Source organism: Hibiscus syriacus, unplaced genomic scaffold (genome assembly GCF_006381635.1).
Source record: "Hibiscus syriacus cultivar Baekdansim isolate YM2019G1 unplaced genomic scaffold, ASM638163v2 tig00000773_pilon, whole genome shotgun sequence".
Lineage (NCBI taxonomy): Eukaryota > Viridiplantae > Streptophyta > Magnoliopsida > Malvales > Malvaceae > Hibiscus > Hibiscus syriacus.
In genome coordinates, this window is record NW_024061823.1 from 171,416 (window position 1) to 194,555 (window position 23,140).

A 23,140-nucleotide genomic window follows, 5' to 3' on the forward strand; every position below is an offset into this window, starting at 1 on the left:
GGTGGTGGTAGTTGAAGGGTTAGTACAACATTTATTTGTTAGGACATATTTAAGTCTGTACAATTAATAAGTACCAAATGAAATAAATTTAACTGGAAATATCGATACCACTAATGTAAATATTGATACTTTGAATATAAGTTTATACACGTTTTCTGTAAGTATGGATACTTGTTGTGCCAATATCGATACTTTTATTCCAGTATGCTTGTCAAACAATTTGCACGCCAAATGTATCGATACATATTATTAATGTATTGATATTTATAATTTCGAAAAAATGTATGCAAAGTATGAAAATGTCCAAGTATCGATACTTTTTATGTCGGTATGGATACTTTTATTCCAGTATGCTTGTCAAACAATTTGTATGCCAAATGTACCGATACACATTATTAAAGTATCAATATTTTTAATTTCAAAACAATATATGCAAAGTATGAAAATGTCCAAGTATCGATACTTCTTATGCCGGTATGGATACTTTTATTCCAGTATGATTCTCAAATAGTTTGCAAGTAAAATGTATCGATACACATATATAAAGTATCGATACTTGGAATTTCGAAACCTATTACTTTAAAGTAATAGGTAAATTAACAATGTAAACAATAAAAGTCTATCAATATAATGATAATAAGCACAAATACCAAGTATTGATACTCTTTATATAGGTATGTATACTTTTATTCCAGTATGCTTCTCAAATAATTTGCACGCAAAATATATCGATACATGTATAAAGTATCGATACTTGGAATTTCGAAACCTATTACTTTAAAGTAATAGGTAAATTAACAATGTAAACGGTAAAGGTCTAGTGATATAATGATAATAGACGTAAATAACAAGTATCGATACTTTTATATATGTATCGATACTTTTATTCTAGTATGCTTCTCAAACATTTTGCACGCAAAATGTATCGATACACATATATAAAGTATCGATACTTGAAATTTCAAAACCTATTATTTTAAAGTAATATGTAAATTAACAATGTAAACGGTAAAACTCTATCGGTATAATGCTAATAGGCGTAAATACCAAGTACCATATTTTTATATAGGTATGAATACTTTTATTCCGGTATGCTTCTCAAACAATTTGCGCGCAAAATGTATCGATACACATATAAAGTACTGAAACTTATAATTTCGGAACCTATTACTTTAAAGTAATAGGTAAATTAACAATGTACACGGTAAACGTTTCTACCAGTATAATGAAAATAGGCGTAAATGTCCAAATATCGATACTCATATACAAAGTATTGATACTTATAATTCCGAAACCTATTACTTTAAAGTAATAGGTAAATTAACAATGTACACGGTAAACGTTTCTACTAGTATAATGAAAACAGGCGTAAATGTCCAAGTATCGACACTCATATATAAAGTATTGATACTCATAATTTCAAAACCTATTACTTTAAAGTAATAGGTAAATTAATATGTACACAGTAAACGTTTCTATCAGTATAATGAAAATATGCATAAATGTACAAGTATCGATACTGTCATATAAGTATCGATACTTATAATTTCGAAACCTATTACTTTAAAGTAATAGATAAATTAACAATGTGCACGGTAATTTATAGATAATATTGAAAATAAATTAAGTAATTAACCTATTTTGTTATCGTTAGATTTCTAAGACCCCGTCAGCTTTAAACATGCGTTACCTATTACATTAAATAAGTGCTACTTGTTATGTTATTATGGTTGATAATATTTCTAGTAATTGACCTATTTTGTTATCGTTGGATTTCTAAGGCTCCATTAGCTTAAACTTTGGTAACACTTTAGGCGCTACCTAATATGTTGATAATATTGATATTAAATTAAGTAATTAACCTATTTTGTTATCGTTTGATTTATAAGGCCCCATCAGCTTTAAAAAGGCACTACCTATTACGTTAAATTAGTGCTACCTATTAGGTTATTATGGTCGATAATGTTTCCAGTAATTAACCGGTTATGTTAAAGTCAAAAAAAATTTGGCGTATTTTACATACAACAATGATATTGTTGATTATTATCATTATTATTACCAACACAAATAATATTTCCGGTGAAAACATATAACATTTACGGTAGTGCTTTTAACCGGTCGTTTATTTAACCAGTCACACCATTTTTAGCCGTATTTTAACCGCCTCACAACAGAACCTCCCTCTTTTAAAGGCTTAATTGCTCTTTTTCTTTTTTGAAGCAGTTGGAAAGATCTTTAAACCTTTTATCTCTTTTGGATAGTTGTTTCTTGAACATAAAACCTTGTGCTCTACCAACTAAGCTGGATGGTCATTTCATAATTCGGAGGTCTCTTACAGAAGCTGCTCTCAACCTGATGTTGGGGGTAGCCTACTATCTTACCTCCCCTTACCCCATATATATAGGAAAAAGGGACAACCATTTTTTTCTTGAACACATTTATACCCTATAAACCTTAAAAGATTATAAATGAATTAAATTTCTCTACCAAATCAACACAACGATTGTAGATCATTTTCATTAAACAAATAACTTAATTAATATAAGTATAAAAGATAAAGATTGGATTTTTTTTAAATTACAATACCTTCATGTACCCTTAATCAAGTTTATAAATAAATCAATTCATTGATCAACAGAAATTTGTAATAAAATCTATCCTTCTCCATGCAAAGAAAGATCATACACATATATTGAGTCACCTAAATAAAACAAAAGGAATATTTGATATTTTTTTCTTCTTTATGATATAAACAAGGAGAAAAAGCTTACCCTCCTCTCTATTGCGAATCTGGAGGTAAACATGAATCATCTCTAGCGGCGGCGGTGGAAGCTGATACTGAGTCCTCCGCCATCAAATTCTCTAACCCGGGTTTTAGTTCCCTGTTGTAAAACTCCTCGAACTCGCATTGGTCACCACCTTCCTTCTTTATTTCGACGACGACCAACGACGGCGTTAGCTCGAATATCTCAGCTGCAATCGTCAACGGCCCTTTAACACTTTCTCGAGAACCAGCTAAGCTCAATCTACAATCCTTTTTTCTTACCGTAAAACAAACCACCTTCGCTATCTCTTCCAATTTGGATATAATCTTGGAAACCGGTGCACCGGACACGACCCTTGAACCGTCACCTCCATCCTCGAACAACCCAGATAAATTGAAACCAGGGGAAAATGAAATGAGATCGAATGCATTCAAACTCGCAGGCCTCGGCAATGGACCGACTCTCATCCGAGTTTCCATCTCGGTTTCTGACTCGGACATTGATGAATGATCCGTTGAATATGATCCCACATCATCATCCACCTCTTCAACATTGCAAACTTTATCGTCTTCAATGTAGAATTTAATGTGTTTAAATCCCTTTTTAAACCAACGGTTCTCCATGATTTCTGGGATTGTTATTCGGGTTTCCGGGTTGGTATCGAGAAGCTTCGTGAATAACCGAACTAACTCGGATGAAAACCATCTCGGACACCTGAACTCACCTCTGTAAATTTTCTTATACATAGCCATTACGTTTTGATCGTTGAATGGTAAATAACCCGCCATTAATACAAATAAGATTACCCCGCAAGACCAGATATCGACTTTGGCAGCATCGTATCCTTTCCGGCCGAGAACTTCCGGCGCCACGTAAGCAGGGGTCCCGCAAAACGTGTGGAACAAACCGTCTTGTCGCATCTGATCCGAAACGGCGCTCAACCCGAAATCGGAGACTTTCAAGTCGCCGTTATCGTCGAGGAGGAGATTCTCGGGCTTCAAGTCGCGGTGGTAAACGCCGCGTGCGTGACAGAAATTGACGGCGGAGACTAGTTGCTGGAAGTATTTTCTGGCGACGGATTCTTTTAACCGGCCTTTGGAAACTTTGTTGAAGAGTTCACCGCCACGCACGTATTCCATAACGAAGTAAATCTTGGATTTGGTGGCCATGACTTCGAAGAGTTGCACGATGTTGGGGTGGCGGACACGTCGGAGAATGGCGATTTCGCGCTTGATGTGAGCGATCATGCCACCCTTGAGGATTTTCTCCTTGTCGAGTACTTTGATGGCAACGCTTTCACCGGATTTAACGTTGCAGGCTTGGTAAACTTTAGCAAAAGCGCCTTGGCCGAGGAGTTTTCCGAGTTCATAGCGTCCTAAGATAAGACCTTGACCGCCGTTGGAGTCTTTCTTGCTGGAGACACCGACGGAGGTGGCCATTGCGGTGGTTAAAAGTTTGGGTATCTGAGAAAATTGAATGGTTAATGATTGGCCATTTGAAGGAGGAGAATTGATGCGTTTTTCCTTCGTTTGAGACCAAATTTGAAGGTTGAAGAAAGGAGAGTCCTCTAAATAGGAAATGCAACTCTCTTTCTCTTTCTTCTTGTTTTAATTATTTTATGGGCTACTTTTTATTCTAATATTAATAGACTGTTCTCAAGAATTTTCTCGATACCCTAAATTTCATTATTTTAAAATAAAAGAAAATTTTAAAAAACTTTTTCTTAAAAAGTAAATAATATTTCCCAACTGTAAATGTTTCATATAAGAATATTATTATAACATTTAAAACATACTTTTTGTTGTTTAAAGCATAATTCGGTTCATTAAAAATTCCTAATCATGATTTTATAAATTAAGGAAAAATAAGCTGAGGAAGGAAACTTTGCATGTAATTTCAAAGCAAATCATTTTTAAAAAGGAAAAAAAGAATAGAAAAGAAAATGATTCCATTCACCAATATGCTGCAAACCTAAGCAAGAGCTGTTTTAAGACCCACAAGGCAATATAATGCTTCACAATTCACAGCAGATTACATTGCCATCACTATTTAAAAAAAATTATATTTTCATATAATTTAAATACTTTTATATTATTTTATTTTATATTTTCAAAATTTTATAAATTTTTATTAATATAAAATTCTACATTCATCTCTACATAAGCATCAATTATTACCCGATGCCATTCACATGAGGACATGCAAACAATACATATCACATATCTAGGAGCGAGCAAAACTAGACTCGATTCGTAAAAACAATTTTTTTCCTTGACTCAACTTGAAAAATTTTTACTCGAATTGACTTCGAGTTGTAATTTCATAAACTCGACTCGTTTCGAAATTTTTTTTAGTTTAAATCGAGTTATAAAATATAACTCAAATAGTAACTCAAATAACTTGAAATTTTAATAACTAGTAGATTGATTTTCATATTTGTGTCGAATCTCTCGAATTTATATAATAAATGTATATTACATATGAAACAATACGAAGAAATACATTTTTTTACGATGTATAGACTTGTATAACATTAGAACTCAAGAAACCAGCAACACAAAAACAATAAGAGCCTCAAGAAACACAACTAATTCTCAAGGTTCCAGCTAGATTTGTTTACCTTTCTACATGCTAGCCTTAGCCTACCAATCTCTTTAATTCTAGCAACAATACTCAAAGCTAAAAGATCAATATTTTGAAAAATCCTACAGTTACGCTTTCTCCATATCAATGGAATAGCATCGTTCCAAGCCAATTTCAACCCTAAAGACAGTAAGGACTTACCCGCAACCTGTAGTCCCACGCAAGCTCCCGATCCCAGCTCATGACATTTCTATACAAACAACACAAAAGCAAAATCTCCTCTCGAACCTTCCTAGAGAAATGACATTGAAAAAAATAAGTGATCACGAGACTCCTTATCGCGTCGACAAAGTACAGATAAACCATCAACATGCAACCCAAACGCAATAAGCCTAATTCTTTTGTAGGAAACCGATCCAGGACTGTCATCCCAGTTATGGTCGAATGTTTAGGAATGTAAGCTGAATGCCAAACCAAACGCTCTCAAATGACCTTCTCACTCCTAAGCCGAATGAATCTTACCCTAAATATGGCCAATCGATGTGAAAGAGGGTCCAATGAACCCTTGGATGCCAGCAGTTTTACTTCGAAGGTGCAGTAAACACTTCTATGTCCAACTACAATCTTGGGGTCCTTCAATCTACTAGGAGTCCCTATTAAGAACACAAGAATGGATCCTTGCAATCCATATTGAGCCCCCATTCAGAAGGATCTTCCTAATCAAATGAGGAAACAAGCTTGGCTCCAACAAAGAGGGTTCTTGAGCCTAAAACCCCTTTCGATTTCGGGCGACATATGACAGACCAGCTGACCCGAGCACCCTTAGTAGGCTTGTCCTCACTTTTCCATAAGAACGGGTGCACATTTGATTTATTTGCTTGATGACAGCCCTCAACAAACAAAGTTGCCTCATCCAGTAATTATGGATGATATAAATATTATATAAATACATTTGAACAACACAAAAAATCATTTGAATTAGAATCAAATAGTATAATAATATTATAGATATTTATAATTAAATTTAAACAGACACTCAAAAACTAAACTCAAATTTTATAAACTTGACTCGACTTGAAAAAAAAAATCAAATCATATTTGAGTTATAAAATATGGTTAATCAACTTGAATAACATAAAATTTTTACTCAACTCGATTTGACTCGATCTATCACTCAATCCTATGCACATCTTTATCATTCTCACATTGTGCACACAGCTCTGATATGAGAATAATATGGTGAATTGAAATATTTCTAATAGACGAAAGTAACCATGATAAGTTCGTTAAGAATGGATTTTAATTTAGGTGGAACAATGAACCCTCACAAACAATGAAATAAATGTTTTTAGAAGAAAACCTAATTCTTTTATGGCCAATGGGAGGAATTGTACAAAGAGTTGCGGCCCGACTAAAATTGATGTAGAAACACATACGGGGAACAGTTGTGAAACTGGAAACTATACCAACATACAAAATTGATCATTTCGTACAAGGTATATGCTAATTCTACCGATTATTTTGGACATTTCTGTAGTGCGTTAATGCAATCGTCACTACAAGTTGATGGTTCAGATTGATAGTACTTGGTTGTATGACAGATATATACAAATATTGTTGTTGCCAGTTGCACAAGATGGCAATAGGAAAACTATTCCCATTGCATTCTTAATAGTTGAAAATAAATATAGGCTCTTTGGAATTCTTCTTTAAGAACTTAAAAAGACATGTTCTATCATATGTTTTGCATGATAAAAATGATGAGATATGTCTTATTTCCTACAGAGACACATGGACCAAATATGCAATCCAACGTATGGGTTCATCCTCGCAACCTCTCTATATTTATCATTGCTACTATTTATGCCACATTGTTGTGAATTATTTGCAAAAGTTCAAGACCTAAGATAAACGCGTAATGGTTCTTCGAATGAGTACGTCTTTCACTCTTTTTAGTTTAAGATATCTTTTCATTTATTATTTCTTATTAACTATTGAATTTTTAATGGATAGACCACACGCATTCCGTACGTAAGGTTAAGGATCTACTTCAAGAATTGAGAGAAAAGAATCAACAAAACTATAATTACCTTGCTAAAATCTCGAGGAAGAAATGACTTCGACCATTTGATGGGGTAGACGATACAGTCACATGAAAACGAACTTGGCTGAGGTGATTTATTCATTACTGAATGGAGTATGACATTTTCCTATCACTTCTGTTGTCAAAGCGACTTATTATCGGTTGGCAACCCTATTTATAACATTGAAAAGCAAGAAATTGATTGATGGCAGGTGGCCACATAGTCCATCTAAATCTCCACACAAAATTACAAACACTTATGCAATATTCAAATGTAACAAATGAGACATGCGTATCTCGCAAACAAAATAAATTCATTGTTTTCGAATATTCGGGGCTATTGGAAGGCATATAACACAACATAAACATGGTTAATCTACAAGAAAGAACTTGCGACTACGAAGTATTCTAAACTTTCAAATACTAATGTGCGCACGTCATTGCTTCTTGTTCTTATATACGAATTCAATACATGTAATTCATTAATCCAATATACTTACTTAAAATTGTATTCAATGTTTATCAATACGAGTTTCCTCCTATTGGAAATAAATAGGATCCGGATGAAGTTGATGATGAACGTACAATACGACCAGATTTTGCACTACAACATTAAAAAAAAAGGTTGTCTACTTTCAATGCGAATTTATTGTGATGAGGATTTGGTCTAACATTGAGAGAGAATTGGATAGCCGAAAGTATGCACTATCTATAGGAATCCCGAAGACATGAAGAACAATGTTGTTGAGTTAATCGATCGATGAAATAACCAAGATAGGGTGAATTAGCAATAAAAATTTTGGTGGAAGCTTTTGCAGAAAATAGAAAATATTTGCACAGCGATTTAGAGTGGTTCGACTTTCTCAACCAAAGTCTAGATCCACTACCTTAGCTATCCACACTAAGGATTTTCCACAAATTCACTAATTTGTCTTTCTTTTGAGGACAAAGAGTAACCTTACAAATCCCTCAAGAATTATACCCCAAATTCTTGAGAACACTCTCTCCCAAAGAGAAATACACAAATTTTGCAAACTTACAGAAAAACCTCATAAGACAAAATATTTGCATAATTCTAAAACAAAAAAAGAACACTCAAGAATGAATACAATTAAGCACAAAGGGTGTTCTTGAAAGAAAAATGAATATTGAGTGGAAAATAGGCTTGAAATGCTCAAACTTGATGTTTAAGGCTTTCTCTTTGATTCTCTAGCTTCTCTTCTTAATTGTAGTTGATCAATGGCTCCTCAGCTTGTTTAAATATACCTTGAATTGATTCTAAACATTGGGGATAATTGGTGAAGTCAATAGATCCGTTATGGTGTAATTATCATTTAAAAATCTGTTGGGAGCGTAGGTGCATCAGTACACTCTCAAGGGTGTATTGGTACACTGTGTGTAAAATTCAAATATTTCGATTGTTATATGACCTAGTGTATTGGTATACTCCAGGTGCATCGGTACACTAATTGTATTCGATGTTTCTCGGAGCCAATAGTGTATCGATGCATGGCTGCGCATTGGTGCACAAAATAGATTCGATGTTGGGTGTGCATCGATACACTAAAGAGTGTATCAATACATCCCTTCCTAAAAATAGTTTTTGGCTCATTATGGTTCGAAATACTTTGTCAAAATTGTTTCAAAAATATTTTAAGTTTAAAACACAATTTTACACTTTAGTAAGCATTGATATTGACCTTTGAAAAACTTGGAGTAATATTTGTGATATTCGAATAATTTAATCGAATATACTTTAAAAATGATTGTAAAATCTTAAAATTCAATAACACTTAATATGTTATATCGAAACATCAAAATGTTTTCAACAATCTCCCCCTTTTTGATATAACAAAACATTTGAGAAATTTTAAGATTTTCTTTGAAAAATCATTTTTGAAAAATAAACAATTTTGAGAATTATTCCCCCTTACTATATTCTTCCTTTTTTTGTTAAATCAAAAAGACTCTATAAAACGTTTTTAAACAAGATTTATTCTCCCCTTTAGGAAAATAGCCAATTGATTTAAAAATTTAAAGCTTAAGCTGTTAAGATCACAATCAAGAGAAAGGTTGGCCATTGTTCCAAAAATCAATATTCATAAATAATGTGAATTGATAATTGTTCATATTTCAACTAAGATGTAAATAATGCAAAAATTAAATTAATCAAATTAATCAAACCAAATTCAAACAAGAAAAAACAAATATATAAACATTCAAGTTTAAACATTCATAATATTCAAAACATAACAATCTAAAAACATCCAAAATGTTTTAATAGTTAAGTTCTATCGCAACCTAAGAAAACAAAGCAAGAAAAAGGTCTAATCGTACATCGGTTGATCAAGAGGTGATAAATGTGCCCATATATTGGCCACATCACATGTAAGTGTGTCGACCCTTTCGTCCATAGCATCGAAACGATGATTCATCGCTTCGTTGTTAGCAGTTAAATGCGATTCGATGGAGGCAAACCTCATATCAAGATTCTCCATAAAAGATTGGGAGTATGAAGGCATATGACTTTATTGTTGTGCCGGCTTGCATCGGGTACGTGATCATCAATATCGCGCATGAGTTCTTCAAGCTCTGGATCATCGTCTGCAACCGGTGATGGTGGAGCTCGTGAAGAGCTAACACCCGGTGTTTTCTCGGTGGATCGAACCCATTGATCCTTTTCCCCGGACCATCCTGATTTCTTCAAAGTTGTGAAATTTTTTTGGTTCTTGAGAGGGATGAGTACATGAAGCGAGACTCAAAGGTTGGATTTGATAAACAAGTTGCTATGAAGACAACCGTAAACTAAGGTTTCGACAAATTTGGATGGGACATTATTTACGGTTTCAACTAGCTCGGAGAAAATGACTTGTGGCAAATTTATTTTCTTTTTATGTTGGATATAATGTATCCACCATAAATCTAAAACTCTAAGGGAGGAGTACCTACCTCCCTATGGTCTAAACCACCAAGAGATGATCAAGTGAAGAAAATGCTCGTGATAAGTTCTTAAGGTACTTGCAATAGCCTTAGCTTTATAAGGTGTTGCCACAATCTCTTTTTCGTTATCTAAACCTTCGTTATCTAGTCCAAAGGTGTTAGCGATTATGTCGGAGTCGATATAAACGAATTAGCCTAAGAGATAAGAGCAAATTCCTACGGTGGCGGTACGAGACTCGTTTTGGACACAAATCACATTGGAATAGAAAATACGGACTAGTTCGTGATAAACAATAGGTTTGAGGTGAAATAGTTTATCGAATTTCCACGATCGAAGGGTAGGAAGATATTCAAATTTCATATCGACCATGGCTTGGATTAAGGGGAAACGCTCTTCCCGGATTTTATATGACTCAAATAAATTATATTACCTATGGTAGAGATTATCTCTACGACCAGGTAGGTTAAAACAAGAATTAAGAATGGTCATATCTGGTTCATTTGGATTTGGATTTTGAGGTGGAGGTAGAATAGAAGGTCGGTTTTGGTTTGAATGACTCGATGAAGACCTAGGGCGTTTTGGATTAGACATGGTTAAAGATCAGAATGGGTAAGGTTACTTGCAAATTTGAAACACATGTGTGCAATATAATCAATCCCAAAACTCAATACGAGTCTTCAATATTCAAGGTTCTCTAAAATAATAATAATGGGCAAATTTGAAAACTATTTTTGAAAACAATGTTTGAAAATCAATACGTAGTTTTCAAAACAACATAATTAAATCAAAAAAATCAAATTTTAAAATCAAAATACATTTTTTTTATTTCGAAATTACAAAAAATTTGACAAATTTTGTGTTTTGATGAAATTAGTTGTTGAATCTAGTTTAGAAACATAATATTAGTAATGCTTGATATCTAATTCAACCTAGAACTAATTAAAACTAGTCCTAAGTTCAAAATCAATAAAATAGTGGTTTTAGAAAAAAATTTACCTTGAGAATTCATATTCAGTGGAATGTAGTGATGTTTTGCACAATTTTAATGATCGTAGCAGGATTAGTAGTTAAAGAACGAAGAGATTCCGACTTGAAGCGTTGGATTTGAGCAATTTTTTAGAGTAAGGTGAGAGAGAGGGGCGTACGACTATGAGAGTTTAGTTTTAGGGGTTTTTGAAAAATATTAGTTTTAGGGATTTAATACCCAAAACTCGACGAGTGTATCGGTATACTCTTGAATGTATCGATGCACATTCAAGGAATGCATCAGTACACTATCATAGTGTATCGATGCACTTTGCACAAAAATGACAAAAATCTGTTTTAAACATTTAGAATGCTAAATTAATTAGCTCTAGTGGTATTGGAAACTCATAGATCGAAAATTAACTATGTTCAATAAATCAAATATATACTTAAAGTTTATTTGAACATATTATTAATTTTCACTAAAGATCATAAACTCCCCCTAACTATTAGAAAAGAATGCAATCAAAAATATTATTTTTTATAAGCATTTTTCATTTCTAATTAAAAGTGCTAAAATTATTTTAAACACTAAGTCAAAGTAGGTTGGTTAAACCTAATTCTCTCCTAAGTGTCCGAAATCTTTCTTTATCTAAAGGTTTTGTAAAAATATCTGCTAATTGATACAAAGTATCAATATATTCTAGAACTATATCTCCTTTAGTGGCATGATCTCTAATGAAATGATGTCTAATTTCAATGTGCTTAGTTCTAGAGTGTTGGATGTGATTTTTAGTGAGACAAATAGCACTAGTATTGTCACACTTGATAGGTATGGTACTAACTTCAATTCCATAATCTAAAAATTGTTGTTTCATCCATAAAACTTGTGCGCAACAACTACTCGCTGAAATGTATTCCGCTTCAGTGGTAGATAATGCAACACAATTGTGTTTCTTTGAAAACCATGAAATCAACATATTTTCTAGGAATTGGCAAGTACCATAGGTGTTTTTTCCTATCTATATTGCATCCTCTATAATCCGTATCAGAGAAAGCATGCAAACTAAAGCTAGAGTCTCTAGGATACCAAAGTCATAAACAAGGAGTGTCCTTAAGTTATCTAAAGATCCTCTTAATGGCTTTTAGATGTGATTCCTTAGGGATTGATTAAAATCTAGCACATAAGAAAACACTAAACATAATGTCTGGTCTACTTGCGGTTAGATAAAGCAAAGAGCCAATCATGGACCTATATAATTTAACATCTACACATTTACCTCCTTCATCTTTGTCAAGCTTTGTAGATGAGCTCATTGGAGTGGCTTGGGGTTTTCCATCTTCCAATCCAAACTTTTTGAGCATATCCTTGACGTATTTTACTTGATTGATAAAGATGTCATATTTTCTTTGCTTGATTTGGAGTCCCAAGAAAAATGAGAGCTCCCCCATCATGCTCATCTCGAACTCACTCTGCAGTAGCTTAGAAAATTCTTAGAAAAGAACATCATTAGTAGAACCAAATATTATATCATCAACATAAATTTGAACTACTGATAAATCTTTACCTTTTTGCTTTAAAAACAATGTAGTGCCAACCTTCCCTTTGGAAAAACCTTTCTCAATTAAAAAGTTTGACAATCTTTCATACCAAGCTCTAGGAGCTTGTTTTAAACCATAAAGTGTTTTTGTCAACTTAAGAAACATTTAAAAATGCACTTTTAACATCCATTTGATATAATTTAAATTCATTGAAACATGAAAATGCTAATAACATTCTTATTGCTTCCATCCTAGCTACGAGAGCGTATGTTTCATCTTAGTCTATGCCTTCTTCTTGAGTATAGCCTTGAGTAACAAGTATAGCCTTGTTCCTTACTATATTACCACTTTCATCGAGCTTATTCCTAAATACCCATTTAGTTCCTACAGTAGATTTATTACTAGGCCTTTCAACTAATGTCCATACTTTACTTCTCTCAAATTGATTTAACTCTTCTTGCATAGCCATAATCCAATTTTCATCTTTTAATGTTTCTTGGATATTCTTAGGCTCTATGCATGAGATAAATACAACATAATTACATATATTTATAAGAGAAGATCGAGTTGTTACCCCTTTGGATGGATCACCTATAATCTCACCATCCTTGACATAGTTGAACTCTCTTGGGTAAGTGACTTCCTTTTCTTCAATGGTTGGATTCTCGAGAGCATCGTGAGTTTCCTCATCTTTTACTTATTCCTTTGATGGTTCTCCAACGTCATGTCTAATGTCATGTGTGTTTACAATACCTACGTCATCATCAACACAAGAATCATTCTTCGGAAGGGGATTATCATCGAAAACAACATGTATAGACTATTCTACAACTAAAGTTATTTTATTATAAATACCCGATAAGCTTTAGAATTTAAGGAATAACCCAAAAAAATTCCTTAATCACTTTTAGCATCAAATTTGCCAAGATTGTCTTTACAGTTGTTTAAAACAAAACATTTACATCCAAATGGATGAAAATAGCTAATGTTAGGCTTTTTATTTTTGAAAAGTTCATATGGAGTTTTCTTCAAAATAGGCCTAATCATTACTCGATTTATAACATAATAAGCGGTATTTGTGGCTTTTGCCCAAAAATATTTTGGCAAACTGTTTTCACAACGCATGGTTCTAACCATTTCTTCTAAAGTTTGATTTTTCCTCTCAACAACTCCATTTTGTTGAGGAGTTCTAGGTGCTGAAATATTATGGCTAATACCATTAGAATTACAAAAACCAGTAAATCCAAGATTTTCAAATTCAGTAGCATGATCACTCCTAACACTAGTTATGGAGTAACCTTTTTCGTTTTGGATTACTTTAGAAAACATGATGAATTTTTCTAATGCTTCATCTTTAGTACTTAAAAATAGAACCCAAGTATATCTAGAATAGTCATATACTAATACAAAGCAATATTATTTTCCACCCAAGCTAGTAGTACTAATTGGCCCAAAAAGATTTATATGGATCAATTGTAATACTCTACTAGTTGATACATCATTAATGGATTTAAAGGAGGCTCTTTTGTGTTTTCCTTTAACACATGCATCACAGATTTTATTATTATCAAATTTTAGCTTTGACAATCCTCTTACTAAATTTCCTAGAATTAGTCTTTGTAAAACACTCATGCTAGTGTGTCCTAGTCTCCTATGACATAACCAACTATCATGTTCATCCTTAGCAACTAGGCACAAATTAGTCATATTTATAGAATCTAAATGACAATGTAAATGTTTCATATTCTATGACCAACAGGCATAATCCGATTAGATGCAATGTCAATTACTTTACAACCATTAGTTTCAAACATGACATTGTATCTCTTATCACATAATTGACTAATACTCTATAGATTATGCTTTTATCCATTCACATATAACACATTTTTAATTCGTATGGAAGAGGTATTACCTATAGTACCTATACCATCAATGTGACCTTTTGAATTATCACCAAAAGTCACCCTCCTCTATTTTTGTCGTTTAGCTTTATGAACCGGCTCTTGTCTCCGCTCATGTGTCTTGAGCATCCACTATCAAGGTACCATGAGTTTGAATTTGTTTCCTGTGCCTTGTAGCAATGCTCCTTTTCCTACAAACATAGATTAATTTTTGATTTTTGGTACCCAAATTCTTTTGGGTCCATATTCATTAGTCCCTAAAATTCTAGCCCCCTTGGGTATCCACTTGTGTAGGATATCCTTATCTTTAGTAGTAATGAGTTCTTTAGAAACCCATATACTTCTAACGATTTTTCTATTAGAGGTTATTCGGGGACCTCTATGATTGTAGTTTTTAAAACTTTTTCTAACAAAGTTGGATTTTGAACTTTCTCCATTTTCAAAACGTTTTGTTCCAATTTTATTGAAAGAAGCTTTAAGATCATCAATTTCTTTTTGATGATCATCATTGAGCTTTGAAAGTAAATTATGCAAATCAAAAATTTTCTTTTCAAACTCATCTATTTTAATTTGCAAAATTTTGACTTTACTTTCAAGATCATTGTTGGTCTTGGTCATGAGATTATTTTTGTTTTTTCAATTTTGGAATATCTTTCTTATATTTCGAAAATAATTTCTCATAATTCGAAGCCAACCCAGTATATTCCTCTGCTAACTCATCAAAAGAATAATCTTCAAAATCGGATGAGTTAGAGGTTCCCTGAGAGTTTTCCCCGGTGGCCATCCAGCACAAGTTTGCTACTTCTTGTTCCTCTTCATCGGAATGTTCATCATCACTCTATGTAGCCACGTGTGCCTTGTGCTTCTTCTTGGATTGACCATTCTTCTTCAATTGTGGGCAATCGTATCGACTTTTTTGCATTCGTAGCAAATGATTGAGTCCTTCTCCTTTGATTCAGTTTTGACACCTTCATTTCTTTTGAATTTTCTTCCTCTGTTGGGCCTCATTAGTTTTCTAAATCGTTTGAAAAATAATGCCATTTCCTCATCATCGTCATCTTTGTCCGAATCACTCTCATCTTTTGTTTATTTGAGAGCAACTCCAAGTTCTTCTTTTTCTTTATCTCCTTCTTTGTCTCGTCATTCTTTTCGAGGTCTACCTTATATTGAATCATCATTTTATGTGTGAGGAGAGAACCGATAAGTTCATCGAGAGTCAGAGACTTTAGGTTTTTAGCTTCGATGATCGTCATCTTCTTCGATTGCCAAGCTTTAGGAAGAGAATAAATTAACTTCCTCGCAAGCTTCTTGTTAGGAATGATCTCTCCATATGATTTGAGACCATTAACAATAATGGAAAATCTATCCGTCATAGCTTTGATGTCTTCATCCGGTTTCATCCTAAAATTTTCATAGCTATGAGTTAGAAGACTAATTTTAGATTCTTTTACCTCGTCTGTGCCTTAATGAATGACTTGTAGTTTATGCCATATCTCCTTGGCGGTTGTACAAGATGAAACTCTTTCGTATTCATCTGGTCCAAGAGCACAAAATATAATATGGATAGCCTTCAAGTTGAGCTGGAACATTATTGTCTCTTTTTCACTCCACAATCTTGAATGAGTGGAAGGTATGGTGTATCCGTCTTCCACGATATTCCATGCTCCCATGTCACTTGCTTGAATGAAGTACCTCATTCTATTATTCCAATAAGCATAATTATCTCCATTGAAGAAAGGAGGCTTGTTGACAGGCATTAAATCAAGACCGAAGTCGAAGTTTGAAGTGGAGGCCATTGATGACTTGAATATCGATATAACTCTTCCCGAATCAACTCAAGATGTGGTTAAACCTTCAAATGAGTGTAGCTTTGATATCAATTGTTGAGTTAATCGATCGACGAAATAGCCAAGAAGAGGATGAATTGGCAATAAAAATTTTGGTGGAAGTTTTTGTAGAGAATAGAAAATATTTGCACAACGATTTAGAGTGATTCGACTTTCTCAACCGAAGTCTACGTCCACTAACTTAGCTATCCACACTAAGGATTTTCCACAAATTCACTAATTTGTCTTTCTTTTGAGGACAAAGAGTAACCTTACAAATCCCTCAAGAATTATACCCCAAATTCTTGAGAACACTCTCTCCCAAAGAGAAATACACAAATTTTGAAAAACCTCACAAGGCAAAATGTTTGCACAATTCTAGAACAATCAAAGAACACTCAAGAATTAATACAGTTGACCCCAAAGGGTGTTCTTGAAAGAAAAATGAATATTGAGTGAAAATAGGCTTGAAATGCTCAAACTTAATGTTTAAGGCTTTCTCTTTGATTCTCTAGCTTCTCTTCTTAATTGTAGTTGATCAATGGCTCTTCAGATGGTTTAAATACACATTGAATTGATTTTTAACGTTGGGGATCATTGGTGAAGTCAATAGAGCCGTTATGGTTTATTTATCATTTAAAAATCTGTTGGGAGCGTAGGTGCATCGATACACTCTCAAGGGTGTATTGGTACACTGTGTGTAAAATTCAAATTTTTCGACCGTTATATGACCTGGTGTATCGGTACACTCTAGGTGCATCGGTACACTAATTGCATTCCGAGCCAGGAGTGTATCGATGTATGGCTGTGCATCGGTGCACAAAATAGATTCGATGTTGGGTGTGCATCTATACACTAAAGAGTGTATCGGTACATCCCTTCCTAAAAATAATTTTTGGCTCGATTATAGTTCGAAATACTTTGTCAAAATTGTTTCAAAAATATTTTAAGTTTTAAACACAATTTTACACTTTAGTAAGGATTGATATTGACCTTTGAAAAACTTGGAGTAATATTTGTGATATTCGAATAATTTTATCGAATATACTTTAAAAATGATTGTAAAATCTTAAAATTCAATAACACTTAATATGATATATGAAACATCAAAATATTTTCAACAAACATCTTAATCAATCACACCCTCATATCAATTAATTGTGCTTTCATAGTACTACTTTTGTAATAAATAAAATATATTCGTTAGTTTTCAATTTCTTTTGGTTTTGAATTTTCAATGTGATTTTTACCCCACTTACAATGTCTTGTATGTGTCGATATTACGCTCAATTGAAAGATAAATTACTCTCAATTGAAAGATAAATTACAATACTACGCCTTTAATCTTATAAATTACGAAAAAATTTAGATTAATTACCCGAATGAACCCCTTGAATCCTTTTTCAACACAATTTTTAACACGCTTACAATATCTCTTATATATCGATATTGGCTTTAACTGATAGATAAATTCCAATACTAACCTTCTAATCTTATAAATTACGAAAAAGTTTAGATTAACTACCCGAAAATACCCATCGAACATGCTTATTAACACTTGCAGTGTTTGTTGGAATTGTATATACCACACGAGATTTAAAATACAACTCGCAATAGATTCAATTTCGCATGGACCTCGCGTTCTGTATACCGCGAGTCCTTTATCCAAATATTAAATATGTGATATGAAAAGTTCATCCACATAAGACGAATCTCGCGGCCTGGGTAATGTGAGGTCCTTACATGCGTTTTGTAGAACATGAGGTCATCCTACATGGACAATTCGAGGGTTTTTTCAAATAATTTCTACTAACGTTATTTTCCTAATAAATGGATTTTTGGGATTTTTTAGTCAAAATGCTACGATTGAATCTAAGGGTCTGTTTATTTCCTTATAATTGGTTTTCCAAAAAATGTAATATTTTATATATGTAATATTTATAAATTATTTTAATATTATTTTAATAAATATATTGACTTTTAAATTATATTTAATGATAATTTTAATAATATATTATTATATTTTATAGTTATAATTATATTATTATAATACATAATATTATTCTTTTATTTTAATAATATATAATAAATCATTAATAAAATTAATATTATTTATTAATTTCATAAAAATAATATTATTTAATTGTTGAATATTTAATATATATTCTTTAAAATATAATTTTTTTATTTTACTATTATAATTTTTAATAATATTATTATTTTAATAAATAATTAATATGATTAATAGTATATGATTCTCATTTTAAGAAATAATTAATATAATTTATGATAATTTTATTTTAATAAAAAATAAAATATTTTTTTATAAAATTGTAGTTATAATGTTTTAATAATAATATTTACATAAATAATATTAAATAAATTATTTTGATATTTAAAATATTATTATTTTATTAATAAATAATATTATTAATTATATTTGATGTTTATAATAATTTTCTTGAAAATTTTACCAACCAATGAAAAATTTTATACGATATTATTCAAACACCGTAAAATATTTTTCAAAAAATATTCTACAAGAAAATGTAATTCATTTTTCAAAATTTATTTTTTAAAATATTCTTTCCGTTAAATAAATAAACCCTAAGAAAACTCAAAACTTCAACCAATCTCACTCATCAAATCACGTAAAGATTCCAGGATAATCGGGTTAGGTATTGGAAAACGGTGGGTCTGGTGCGAATACCTTCTCCCCCATCCCCATACACACCTAATATTTTTCAATCCACCACCCGCCCACCACCCATGATAGGTAAAAATTTTCAAATCCACACCCACTCATACGGGTACATTCTCAAATCCATCCCCACTCACTACCTAACTGGAGACATATCCGGCTAGACCAGCTAGGGTTGTGCAAAAAAATCTGATCCGTTGATCCAATCCGTTTTTCAATTTTCGGATAGTTCGAATCGGGTATCTGAATTTTTTTTGGATTATCGGATCGGATACGAATCGATAAAAAATCATGTTTGGATTATCCGAAAACCCGAAAATAATTTTGGGCTATATTCAAAGACCAGAGGAGGTTTTCACATAAGGCGTGGGCACATCTTATTCATTCTGAGCTATCGTAGAAGAAGTCTGCAATTAAGGCGTAGGCACGCCTTACCAGTCCGTATAACCCTAAATTAGAGTTACAAATTTACAAGGGAAAAGGAGTTTAACGACAGTTGAAAGACTCTATTGAATCATTCTTATCTTTAAAAAAGGAGTTTAAGGCGATAAGAATTAGAAATGCAGGATAGACGCCTAAACAAATCCATTCTTTGAGTTGTAAAAATATTATGGACACAACTTTCTCTGAGTTATTTAATTAGTGACTCTTTGTTTGTTGTTGCACCTGTTTCTAATTATAATAAAGTTTCATCTACCCAAAATTAAAACATGATTTCATCTCTTTCCTCACACCAGCAACCAAAAAAGCTTATACAAATCTAAGTAAATGATCCAGTATGCGTAAAATATAGCCCGGTGTTTGGATCCTTACCTTTGCATTATCCCAATCTAGAAAAAGAAGATCAAATCTAAGTTGTATTGGTTTTGGGCTTTTTTTTCAAGATGTTTTTGTTTTTCAAAGCATGATTATACAAATTATAATGCATAAATTATTCATAATTTTCAAAATCAGCAGAATGTGTGAATGCACTTAAATTCAGAAGAATACCAAAATCGATAATTCAATATACGTACATAAAACGTGTTTCTTAAAAATCAAAACCAATAAATGAATGCTCATAGATTCAGCGGAATATCAAAATCAAAATAACGGAGTATTGACTATTGGCCTTGTATCTTGAATAGAACTAAGAGGATTAGATCTGAAAACCGGAGTATTCACCTTACGACAAATTAATGCGACCATAAACAACTTCGATGCATCAAACAAGATTGGAGAAGGTGGTTTTGGATCTGTGTATAAGGTGACATACAACTCTACTACCCGCAGAGGATACCGAGTAAAGAAGAGGAAGAAGGCGTACCTAAATGAGCTGGAGACCAGAGTTTGAAACTTAGAGAAGAAGAACTACCAGAATATTGACGTAGTAACCAGCAAGCAAAGCACGAGAGGTTTGAAAGAAAAAGTTGATTCATAAACTTATTCCTAATATTTGGCTAAATTATAAGTTATATCTTATACAATATTAAGATTTATAAATTAGTGTCTAAAATTATACCGAAATTCATAATAGTCCAAAATGTAATTGATATTTAGTGGGCGGATGGATGTGGGGCGGGCGGATGCGGAGTGGGCGGATGCGGGGCGGGTAAGGTCCCAAACCTATCACTCGCCTACTACCCATGATGGATACCACTTTCTAAATCCACACCCGCTCACTACCTACTAAATTTATATCATCTCTATCCCAATTACAGCAGGTATGGTACGAAATCATAAAATTGTATCTGTTTACCACCCCTAAATCGGGTCCCAATCTAGACAGATCAACAGCCGGCAATAAGGATGATTCCTTCTTATTTTAATTTTGATTTCAAATAAAAAATGTCGCAATTAAAAATAGCGTTTTTGTTTGCATTAATACTGCACCATAAAAATAGTAAAATCTTATCTTCTTCCTTGTCATTCTGTTCACCGTAAACTATTTTTCTGGCAAAAATAATAAATTAAAACATTAAAAAAACTATGATCTACCTTATAATAAAGCACGTCACGTGAAATGCATTTTTATTTAGGTAGATCGAAGGCGCGTCTTGAAGTGAGCCTTATAAGATTTTCTTATGTATATTTTAAAAAATTAAAAAATAAAATTATATAGACTAACATTGTAATTTAATATATGTTACTTCCTTAAGTCGGAGAACTTAATGTGATTAATTTATATAAGTATATTAGAGTGTTTAAATTATGTTTTCGACAAATTTGCACCGATGATTCTATATTAATCCATTCATTACTAATGTTTTGGGTGTGAAGATGATGTGCTCTTTTATTTCTTTAAGACTGAATCACTGAATACAGATATTGCTTTTAGTACATTGTTTGAAGGACAACTAGGAATGATGTATATGAACAAAAACATAGTTTTCCGACCTTTTTGTTAAAACTCAACTAAAAACAAAGAGAAGAATTTCTCCATTTCATGTTTTTTCAATGCCAAGCCAACCTCAACTCCCCTGCTACCGTCTCTGCTCTCAGCCAATGATACAGCTTCATTCTTGTCAATGGAAACAATGTCCACTTTCACTGGCTTTCCCCATCCGAAATCTGATCCATAAACTCCAAATCCCGGCGACCCTGCAACACTAATAGCCTGAAAAGGATTATTTTCTAATCTCTCATAACATTCGAGAACAATCGATAATTTCTTTTCCATTCCTTCAAGAACGCCCTTCTCCTTCACTTGTTTAACCAGGCTACTGACCTTTTGAACTCCGAAAACAAAGCCGTTTTCATCTAAGAAATCTCTCGCTTTGGCGAAATCTACTGTTGTTGTGTTACAGTTTCCGAAATAGTTTTCGGGGACAGGAGGGTCTAACCGTGGCCTGCAATCGACCGTGAATCCGAAAGCAACATCTCTATCACCATTTCCTCCCCTGGATCTCACTATGCAAGTAGTTATATAAGCATATGTCAGAACAAATGTTGATAAATGAAGGTCTTTCCCAGTTTCTGGTAACTTTGACAGTACCCTTTCTCTTAATTTCTTCAAATCTTCTCGAGTAAGCTCAACCGTGGCTCGAACTAGACTTGCAGCTACTCCTTTGTCCAGTAAAATCTTCAGGCTTTTCTTAGCAGTGTTTGAATCTGAACCCATACTGTCCAACCAGCTCCTCAAATATATCATGTCAAGTCCACCAGGATCTCTTAAAACACTCCTGTCAAAAACAGGGGTTAGCTCGGGTGGAAAAGTTGAGTTCTCTGGATTACCTTGCTTGCATATGTAAGCCCATGATTTGATGAACATGGTTGTGGTTTTCCCGTCAAGAACAGCATGGTGAGCTGCGATTCCAACGCAAAACCCCCTGTTAGGGAAAAGGGTTATTTGCAAAGCAGTAGTTGCTGCCGATTCATCCGATGTTATCAGCTCAGGTGTCAAAGGGTGTAGGTCAACAGCTTCGTAGATTCCGTTGCTTGAAAGAAGGTTGAAGTCAGCATCGGATTCAGCAACCGTGAGTGGAACTCCGTCGCACGGAAAGAACGAAATAATGGGTTTGGGGGCGTTTGGTGGCCACTTGAGGTTGCCGGCGAGGGGGAGGTAATGGAGGAGAGCTAGGGAAAGAGATTGCTTGAGTTTGGGGAGGACTTCCGAGTTGAAACGAGCGAGGTTTAAGGCGTTGAGTCGGTAAAAGAACAGACGCTCAACGGGAGGAAACTTGAACCAGAAAACGTCGGAGAAAGTGAGTGGAAGAGAGAATTCGGCTGATGTTTTTGGTGAGTCAGGGGGTGGTTTAACTCGGCTGAACTCATGTACTTTCATTCTGTCTGATGGGCAACACGTGTGGCAGAACACTTCTTTTCCATGGATAAACTATATATAAAGGTA

The 23,140-nt window shown here is 33.3% G+C and overlaps 2 protein-coding genes across 3 annotated transcripts; both read right to left on the reverse strand.

Annotated features, from left to right (window-relative positions):
* Positions 1–2,704: 2,704 nt before the first annotated feature.
* On the reverse strand, positions 2,705–4,290 carry LOC120217627 (CBL-interacting serine/threonine-protein kinase 12-like). Its single transcript, XM_039214707.1, has one exon. It carries the CDS (start codon positions 4,202–4,204, stop codon positions 2,780–2,782), a length of 1,425 nt encoding a protein of 474 aa, XP_039070638.1. The 5' UTR covers positions 4,205–4,290; the 3' UTR covers positions 2,705–2,779.
* Positions 4,291–8,089: 3,799 nt separating this feature from the next.
* Positions 8,090–23,106, reverse strand: LOC120217909 (phenolic glucoside malonyltransferase 1-like). Of its 2 annotated transcripts, none has more exons than XM_039214936.1 (2): positions 21,696–23,106; positions 8,090–8,106 (listed from the first exon to the last, which is right to left on the reverse strand). In XM_039214936.1, coding segments are annotated over exons 1-2 (1,380 nt in total). In that variant the 5' UTR covers positions 23,075–23,106; the 3' UTR covers positions 8,090–8,105. The 2 variants fall into 2 exon arrangements, with proteins under 2 accessions (XP_039070867.1, XP_039070873.1); XM_039214942.1 differs by lacking the exon at positions 8,090–8,106 and having other exon boundaries at positions 21,702–21,891; positions 22,019–23,106.
* Between the last annotated feature and the right edge of the window lie 34 nt (positions 23,107–23,140).

Coding starts and splice junctions, on each gene's coding strand:
- LOC120217627 (XM_039214707.1), bottom strand. CDS start 4,204: ATGGCCACCTCCGTCGGTGTCTCCAGCAAGAAAGACTCCAACGGCGGT.
- LOC120217909 (XM_039214936.1), bottom strand. CDS start 23,074: ATGAAAGTACATGAGTTCAGCCGAGTTAAACCACCCCCTGACTCACCA.